The sequence below is a fragment of the Engraulis encrasicolus genome, chromosome 2 (genome assembly GCF_034702125.1).
Source record: "Engraulis encrasicolus isolate BLACKSEA-1 chromosome 2, IST_EnEncr_1.0, whole genome shotgun sequence".
Taxonomy (NCBI): domain Eukaryota; kingdom Metazoa; phylum Chordata; class Actinopteri; order Clupeiformes; family Engraulidae; genus Engraulis; species Engraulis encrasicolus.
In genome coordinates, this window is record NC_085858.1 from 52,776,928 (window position 1) to 52,786,927 (window position 10,000).

Here is a 10,000-nt window from a genome sequence, read left to right on the forward strand (position 1 = left end):
GGTGGCATATAGACTTGCAAATCTACTGCCTACTGACTAACTAGTGCCCGAAGGTGAGACTTAATTTCAACACATTCACTTACACATGCAGTACAGGTAGGAGCTGTGGTGACAGAGCGATAAACAAACAAACTGTCCTTCAGCTAGGTTGAGGTGGAGGTAGTGGTGGCATATTGACTCGCACATCTACTGCCTACGGACTAACTAATGCAGAAAGTCGGACTTTATTTCGACACATTCACTTACACATACTTGCATGGGCTGTGGTGATTCATCTGTACACAAACAAACAGGTCTTCAACTGGGGAAGGGGGTGCAGGCAGTGGTGGTGGTGATACACATGTACGTAATTTCACCACAGAACATATATGTGAAGAGTTCAGATGCAAAACCCCCTAACTCCATTTCTGAAGACCTGCACTTCTATATTTTTAGGGAACCCCGTTGTTAGTTTAGTTTACATTCATATACTTGATAGTACATATTAATAGCTATATTACATAAAAAAAATAAAAAAATATATGCAATTTCGATAGCTTTGTATTAAATAAAAATGAATTAGGATTATTTTCTGAAAAGGCACTTAGGGGGTTTTGCATCTGAACTCTTCAATTGTACAGTATACAAACTGGTGCTGTGATAATAGATTTTCCAGAGATATGCAAATCGACACTCAGGTGAGTGGATGTGCAATCAACACTGATGCTGCTCATGACGTGGATAAGCATGCCGCATTTAAAATTCATAAATTCCATTTCTCAGACGACTTGAATCAAATCAACCATCTGAATCAATCATCTCAAAATGTATGTAAATGACACCATTTTTTAATGAGCATGGTGAGGATAGGAAGGCTGTGAGTGCGTTTTAATATGTGACCTTGCCTCCTCCACTTGCCTCCTCCACTTGCCTCCTCCACTTGCCTCCTCCACTTGCCTCCTCCACTTGCCTCCTCCACTTGCTTCTCGTCATGATGACATCACTGATAACAGCATTATTTTTCAATATCTTGCAAAAGCTCAATTGTAAAGTCTTTTTCTCATTTGCAATTGGGATGGTGAATGAAAAACAGTCCCTCAAAAGTTGTTGTGGCGAGGCTGACAGCTGGGAAACTTTATCGTTTTCTCCACGGAGGAGGGGCCAGGAGGCGGGACGAGGAGACAAGCACAAGTGGAGGAGGCAAGGTCACATATTGGGATGCACCCTGTGTGAGCTTTGTGGTCTCACCTCTGCTTCTTTGTAGTGACGCTCAGGGATCTCATCGTAGGCGATGTCCACACAGCACACCTCCGTCCCTTCATCTCTCTCAATGTTGTCGAAAATCTACGAGAAGCAATGTAGTGAGATTTAAGGGTCATTTACGGAAATAATTAGTTCAGTCTGTGCGTGTGCGTGTGTGTGTGTGTGTGCGTGTTTGCGTGTGTGTGGTGCCAAAAAGAATGCAATAAAGACACAGAGCCTTATCACATCCAGATCTTACTGAAAAGAAACAAATTACACGGCAGCAACCACAACACCACAATGTGAGTGATGGAGCAATGTATGAAATAGAAGTAGAGGCATACGGTACAGTTGTGCAAATGATTTGCTTTTAGTGAACACAAGATGGTGCTCTGGCTTCCTTTTTCACATGGTTTTATTCACATGACAGTATTGCATAATCCTCTCATTAGGGCCCGAGCACCAGAACTGCGGGCTGGTACCAGCTCCAGAGGTGCAAAACTCTATTATTGCTTTTCAAAAGATTATTGTCTCTAGCTCTCTCTCTCTATCCCTGTCTCTGTCTGTGTCTCTCTTTCTTTCTCCTCACAAACTCTGCCTTTGTAAGGCCCTTCCCATGTATGGAAACTGCCATACATGCAACGATCCAAGCCGTATCTCATAAATAGGTAATGTGCCAGACATTCACAATTCCTGAAGAACTGCAGATTTGAAGGCCTGTCATCAACATTTATAGCCACATTTACAATTATTCTGTCTTTGCTTTGGGAAAATAAAATGCTTGGTGTGGAGCGAGGTTGACTTTCATGTTACATACAGTATGTGTGTACGTATGCTCAGCATTGTGAGCAAGTAGGCAAACACTTGGCTTTTACTTTTAACTCGGGACATGGGTGCTCTTCACAGTATACTGCAGAAAAGACCTGTGCTGATGCAATAGAATTACACAACACAGGATAGGGTTGTGTGGTATGTGGAGTGGACCTGCACATTGACTGTGGGTAGTGCACTGGGACTAGAAGAGAAACCTACTGGGACAAAAACTAAAACTACTCCTGGCTGCTAAAGTCAACGTTGCTCGAAAAAAATGAACTGAGGCTGCCCTTGAAGACAGATTAAGACAGATTAAATTTTGAAAACTTGAGTCTGGAATCACTTGGTTCAGATTGCTGTCGGACCAAGTCATTGCCGTTTTCATTCAAATTGGCACTGCACTGCCTTGGCCAACGCTATGACCAATCCAATGACATTTATCGTTAATGGTAGTCATTCCGCTTTCTCACTGTTGTGCAGCCTACCAAGCTCACCACAAAGATTCGAACAGAGGAAAAAAATAATAAACATGTTTATGGATTTGTGGGCCAGGGGTCTGTTTCTCGATTATTGTCGTTGCTAACCGTCTAAAGACGTCTTAAGACGTAACACCATTCCCTTGGATTTAGTGAGCGTCGCTGTCAAGATGCAGTTGAGTCGCTCGTACGACGGACTTTGCTAACGACGATAGCAAAGACGCTTTCGAGAAACGGACCCCAGTGCTAGTGCCTCTTATGGTTATCTTACATAGACAAGTGCTAGATAGGTTTATAATATATATATTAATATTATTAAATATTAATATTTATAAATGTTAAATATATTTATATTATATAATATATAATAGCTGCTAGGTGGGTTTGCATAGCTTACTCAGCTAATGTAATATATAAATTCAGTTCAACTGACACGCCTGTCAGCAAAAATTGTTGAGTAAAGGTTAAGCTCTCAGTTCAAAGGGACTATGATTAAATTTCAAATGTGGCTCAACATTAACGGATAAATGAGTGACATTTAATTCTGGGGATGTGTCTGAATGAACCTGTCTTTGGCTTTATGGGCTTCAGTCGCCTTGGTGTGAAATTGCACAAAAATTAGGTGTCTCCTGTTTTCACAGAAACAGTATCGTGGAAATTGCCCTGTCAGTCGACCTCGTAAAAACAGTTTTGCATTGATCGCTGGCCCAGACAAGCCTGACAGATGGGTCATTACCATTTTCTGTACCATGAAAAGAATGATATTAGTGGGATCGTAGGCATGTGCATTTTTTCTCAGTCATTTCAAATTTGTGTTAAAGTTTGGTTTTCACTCCCAAGTTGAAGTTTAGGGTCTATAGAACAATTTGGGTTCGAGTGTCGAACACACAGATAACAAAATGGCCTGCGGGGGGCGCTCTAAAATATATAAACTGCTATAACTTTTTATTAGTTTAACCAAATTTAACATATGAGGTATGCATGGATTCAGCATGAAGAGGAGGAGCTGGTGAGCTAGTATTTGGTTACCAGATTAAAGACACACTATGTCATAAACACACTTTTAGCCCATGGACAGCAAAATTCAGGGGTTTTTTAAGATAAAGGTTGGAAATGCCCCCCAAGTTGCAATGAAACATCATTTATTGTTACAAGTTATTGTAAATTAAGCCTGGTATATCATTCAACTTGATTTGTTCAGAATATCCCTGAAGCACAAAGATACCTAGGATACCTATACGCAAATATGGCTGCATAAAGCCTATGTGATATTTAGGACCCAACTTGCAACTTTGAGTTTATGAATTTAGGATCACGAGTATTAACGTTTTTCGATGAAGCCATATTCTATTCACACATAAAATCACAAAAAAACGTTATATCTGGATGAAAGTGAATCAATAATAATAATAAGACTGCATTTCCGGAGAGACAATGCTATTGGTATGCTTGCGGATTATGCACACACACACACAGAGCTGTTGTATACACACACAGAAACACGAGGGAAAGAGATAGAGGTGTGTGTGTGTGTGTGTCTCTGTGTGAGAGAGAGAGGTGTGTGTGTGTGTGTGTGTGTGCGTGTGCGTGCATGTATGGAGATGCTTCAGGTGCCTTTCAGCAATGGGTGGGTAGGGAGAGGTAAGGGTGGAATTCGAACCTGCAACCCTCTGACAGACCAACACCCTACCCAGTAGGCCACTGCCACTTACTGACAGCAGAGGTCTAAAGTTCTACAAGGCTGCATGTGTGTGTGTGTGTATGACTGAAGATTATAAAGGTGACAGTTTGGCAGTCAATAGCTGAGTAATAGCCTATGTGCAGCCTTGGTTTTACGCTGTCATATCTCCAAAAGTTTTGCAAGTTGTCAGATGATATTGACACACAAATGGCACAAACCTGCTCTTCATGTCAAAGCTGAGATCACTTTTCTTGGCCAAATGGTTCAGTAAAAAAAATGGACATACTGTATTCAGGCCTATGCGCTTAGCTATTCACACATTTTTTTGTAAGTGAATGGGGTCACATCATAGGGATTTTAAAACTGCTCTCTTTGAAACATTTTTAAGAGTTGTCTTATGATCTTCACACAGTTTGTATTCAGAGCCAATGCCTCTCTGACAATGCCTTTACCTAGTTGATACAAAAAACCCAAGACAGGTCACCTCTCACTGTAACTGCCAGTTTGTGACATTATCATCTTGACCATTCTACCATTCATTTCAATGAGGGGGAAAACAGAGAGAAAACAACAAAAGAAAAACAAGTCTGGTGAACGAATGAAAGGGGGTAGGCCAGCGAAAAATACTCCACCCTGAGACCTTTTCGAGCCGTTCGTTTTGGCACTCGAACCATGTCTCTATCTCGAACGCTGCAACGATTCAAAGCCGCCGTACTAATGAATGGCGATTCCCATATGCCGAGGTGAATGGAAAAATGTATAATAATAATAAACTGTTGATGAACAATTAATATGCTTTCCCGCAAGCATACTAAATAAACTGTTGGAGAACAATTAGTATGCTTGCTGGGGGCAAGCAGAGACCTTTGGCAAGCATACTAAATAATACTATAAGACTATTTCATACATGGTAGACACAATCATCTGCTCTGGGAACTGTCCATTTGTTACCAGCGTAGTTGACAGGAATGAAAACCGTTCTTATTATCTGCATTTGCCAGAAATGCCTACCAATCTGGTAACAAATGAACAGTTCCCAGATTTGGACTACACTACCAAAGCAATGCAGTTGCCAAAGATGTTTTCCAACTAGAGGTGAAGTGCAGCTGTACTAGTACTTGTACAAATAGACCTGCCAGATCTCGGTGCAAGTGCATGAAGGCAGAGTTAAAGTGCAGACGTCTGTGCAAGTGCACATACAATTTCTAAGACTGATCACTGACTGTTTTTACATCTGTTCTCTGTCATAGTTATTGTAGAGTGGAGTATTGGAATAAATGTTAGCCCTATGGTCTTCTGTTTACTTATTGAATGCAAGAGAAAATGTTGTTCCCCATAGTATTTATCATCATCATCATCATCATCATCATTATTATTATTACCTCCGCCAGGAGGTTATGTGATCGCCCGATTTCTGTGTTATCATGTCTGTCCGTCTGTCCTTCTGTTGCTCTGTTCGTTCGCTGCTATTTTGTGGCCTGCCACAAGGTGGCCGAGGTGAATTGAGCAATGACAGGGCGCGCCTGTGAGGTGGATTGATGGACAGTGACCACACACAGCCAGAATGTATTACGCGCGGATTTGCTGTGCCTACATGGCTGCGTAGCCAATGTGTAGCCAATAGCACACCAAATGATATATAATAGCCGATATGCCGACAATATGGCACACATATCGTCGCCGAGTTTATTGTTCTCCGAGTGTTTGCCCTGTCAACCAAATCAGCGTTCGCGGAGTTAATTGCTCCTCCGATGTTTTCCCTGAAGTTTACGAAGGTTGGAGATATTAACAACGGCAAACAGTGTTTAACAGTGAACAGACAGCGCCAAGGAGGGAGAGGTACCCAGTTGGTTCTCTACATGAAAGTTTAAATAAAGTTGTGTGGCGACAGTCACCACAAAGCCAAACAGAATGCACAGCGCGCGGATTTGCTGTGCCTGCATGGCTGAAGCCATAGGTGCGTATAGTCAATAAATAGCACCCAAACATAATGTAAATATGTAGGCTAATGGCATGCATATCGTCACAACTTTCGCGGAGTTAATTGTTCTCCGAGTGTTTTCCATGTCAACCAAATCAGCTTTCTCTCGCCTGTTGAAGTTTGTAGCCCACGGAGGGAGGGAAAAAATAGCCTAATAACGGTGAACAGTGTTGGCTATCAATGATGAACAGACAGCGCCAAGGAGGGAACGGTATCCAGTTAATCAAAGCTTGTGTTTGACAGTGATACCAAATCGTTCTCAAAGGCCAAGGTGCCCCCGTTGTCATCATTCACTATAGGCTATATTATGGATTGATATTAATGGCTGTGCTATTTAATATTGTGGCAAAACAATTATGTGATGAAAGGCATAATGCTTCCAATCATCAAAATGTTTATAACAACACAATGAATGAACAATGACACCAGGCTACAGTATAGCGATGGGATACAATAGCCTATTTTCCAAATTAGGTCCTATAGCCTATGGCATGACCAATCACATTTGCCAATCACACAATGTCAGGTGAACTAATACCAAAGCTAACCAGGTGAGGTGACATAAGCCTTAGCTAATAAAAGAGACACATAATTTGGTTAAAATTGTAGGCCTAGCCTATAAATACCAAACCTAGACGGCATGCATGGATTACACCACGACATGTCAGAAATATTACAACCAAATTCAGCTTCCTTGGCGGAGGTTTGCACTCTCTGAGTGCATTTCTAGTTATTATTATTATTATTATTGATTTACTTTCTTCCAGATATAAAGTGTTTAAGTTGTGAATAAAATGATGGCTTGATTGAAAAAAGCTGGTACTCATGATCCTAAATTCATAAACTCAAAGTTGCAAGTTGGGTCCTAAATATCGCATAGGCTTTATGCAGCTATATTTGTGTTTATGTATCCTAAGTATCTGTGTGCTTCAGGGATATTCTGAACAAATCAAGTTAAGTGATAACCCAGGCTTTATTTACAATAAATTGTAACAATAAATTATGTTTCATTGCAACTTGGAGGGCATTTCCACCCTTTATCTTAAAAAAGCCCGGATTTAGCTGTCCATTGGCTAAAAGTGTGTTTATTACATAGTGTGTCTTTAATCTGGTAACCAACTATTTAGCCCACCGGTTTCTCCTCTTCATGCTGAATCCATACATACCTCAAATGTTAAATTTGGTTAAATTAATCAAAAGTTATAGCAGTTTATATATTTTAGAGCGCCCCCCGCAGGCCATTTTGTTATCTGTGTGTTTGACACTCGAACTCAAATTGTTCTATAGACCCTAAACTTCAACTTGGAAGTGAAAACCAAACTTTAACATCAATTTGAAATGACTGAGCCTATTACGACCCCACTATATGCATCCTTTAACAGTTACACAGACCAAGAAAATATACCCCTACAATAAACAACCTTTGGCCTTCTCTCAAACTTTGGAGTTGGACCGTGATTCTTGTTTCACTTGTTAACGTGAGTCATCTTTATTCTTCCATCACCTTTACAAGACGGAAGAGAAAGAATGTTGTTTTTGCTGTTATTTTTTGCCCTCCACTCAAGGTTGCAGTGACAAATCTACAAATCGAGGCAGGCAGCCATTGTTTATGCTGACAAAGCAAAGCACTTGAGCGTCCCCGAATACACAGCAATTAAGTACACGGCGTGTTATTGAACAGAGACCAGCCCTCAGGCAGGAAATGCCAAAACGAAACATTTGTTGAACAAAGTGAAACAATTTGTTACTCGTCAGACCCTCATCCATCTCTCCAGTGGGGCTGAACAGAGATTAGCCGACACACTGGCTCTAGATCTGTGTGTGTGTGTGTGTGTGCGTGTGTGTGTGTGTGTGTGTGTGTGTGTGTGTGTGTGTGTGTGTGTGTGAGAGAGAGAGAGAGAGAGAGAGAGAGAGAGAGAGAGAGAGAGAGCACAAGACAGTGGAGAGAGGTGAGCATTCGAGGAGCTGATACATATATTTGCCGTGATTTGCATGGATAACCCAGTGTGACAAACTCCAGGGTTTACGTCCATATTCATTCCATAGGCCTGAGTTTTGACTCATGACTCAGTTCGTTTCTCTTCTCTTCATCACTCACATCCAGTCACATCCAACCTGAATTCAGAAGCTACAAGTGCCACATTTGGCAAAAGGCCTAGGCAATCCCCTAGTCGAATTGGACAAGTAAAAACAGGTTATTTGGACTATGTGCACTGAATTTCAGCTTCTGAATCGAGGTTGCCCATCACTGCTCACATTGTGATATTTTAAACATCATACATAGAAGCATTCTGTGATGTATACTAAAACCAACGATTTTCTTAGTTCTAACCCAATAGACTCGAACCGGACAGGTGAATGTATTCTGCTAAATAGCCGGTCATGAGATGTACACAAAAACAGGTCTGGTTTGCGTTTGTTACAGATGCTATCAACTACAGCACGCGAGTTTTTCCTGACCAGAAGAAAGCCAGTATCACATTCAGCGAGAGACTCCCCTATCGTACATAAACCAAGCAGTGGCTCATTCAATGTTTATGACAAGCCTTTATTTTCCAGAGGGTCGTTCCCCCATATAGGCAGCCTAATGACTGCAGCTGTACCATACATAAAGGGAAAACATAGCCATGTGTTATTAATGCTACAGCAGAATGTGCCACAACTGCATGGAGGAGACCCCACAGACAACTTTTGGTTTCCCACTGGTAGGGCATAAAATCAGATTTATTTTCTGAACAAGAAATAAGTGTCACATATTTTTTATAGTATGACAGGAAAGAAGCACAAGCGTGTGCGCGCACACACACACACACACACACACACACACACACACACACACACACACACACACACACACACACACACACACACACACACACACACACACACACACACACACACACACACACACACACACACACACACACACACACACACACACACACAGGCTCAATTACAAATGTACTACCTAGATATAGTGTTTATTTCCCTACACAGAAAATAAATGAAAACTTTGGCTTCCCTTAACTACTGAGACCTTCTCAGTTCATATTGTATGATTTTTGGGCCTTTGCTCAACATATCAACGATACAACATACAACATCAACATGACCAACAGATTTAAATAGGCTTTGCATTAATTTTCCTACTTCCATGACTGAATCAACTGCACGAATGAATTAAAGACTTCTTTGAATATGAGAAGACATAAGTATGATAGCTGCATAGCACCAACAAGGGACATTCACATTTCCTCATTAAAATGTGCACGTCAACCACATGAAATACAGTACACCTGCAATACTCTTTTCTACAGAGGAGAAACAACAGAGGGGTTTGAGGAAATGAAATAAAAGTGTTTTCAGTTGTTTTAATTAGTCTTTAGTTGTTTTAATTAGTCATGAACACATTGGCCCTGACCTTGAGTGCTGCAATGGCACACAGTGGACGGGAGAGAGAGAGAGAGAGAGAGAGAGAGAGAGAGAGAGAGAGAGAGAGAGAGAGAGAGAGAGAGAGAGAGAGAGAGAGAGAGAGAGAGAGAGAGAGATGAGGTAATGGTGAAACACAGCATTGCAGAGGGTACTGACTGGCGAACAACAGTAGGGTGAGGAGGAGAGGGACTGCTGTTAGAAGAATAGCAAATGGATACTGAGGATATTCAGAATTGCCGAAGGTGTGGCAAACACAAAGCACAAACGTAATAGCAGTCAATGTAGTAAGTAGTGGTTAAAGGTAGATAATGTGGATAACACTTAAAAATATTGGTGCATGAATAATAACGGAATAATGTGATTTTAATGTGTATGTATGTGTATGTGAATGTATAC

At 41.1% G+C, this 10,000-nt stretch overlaps 1 protein-coding gene across 1 annotated transcript in view; it reads right to left on the reverse strand.

Annotated features, from left to right (window-relative positions):
• Positions 1–10,000, reverse strand: part of pitpnc1a (phosphatidylinositol transfer protein cytoplasmic 1a) — a 52,288-nt gene that overhangs the window by 6,630 nt on the left and 35,658 nt on the right. Inside the window, exon 6 of the mRNA XM_063191367.1 lies at positions 1,228–1,323. Within this exon, the coding sequence (XP_063047437.1) occupies positions 1,228–1,323 (96 nt within the window). The remainder of the gene's footprint in view (positions 1–1,227; positions 1,324–10,000) is intronic.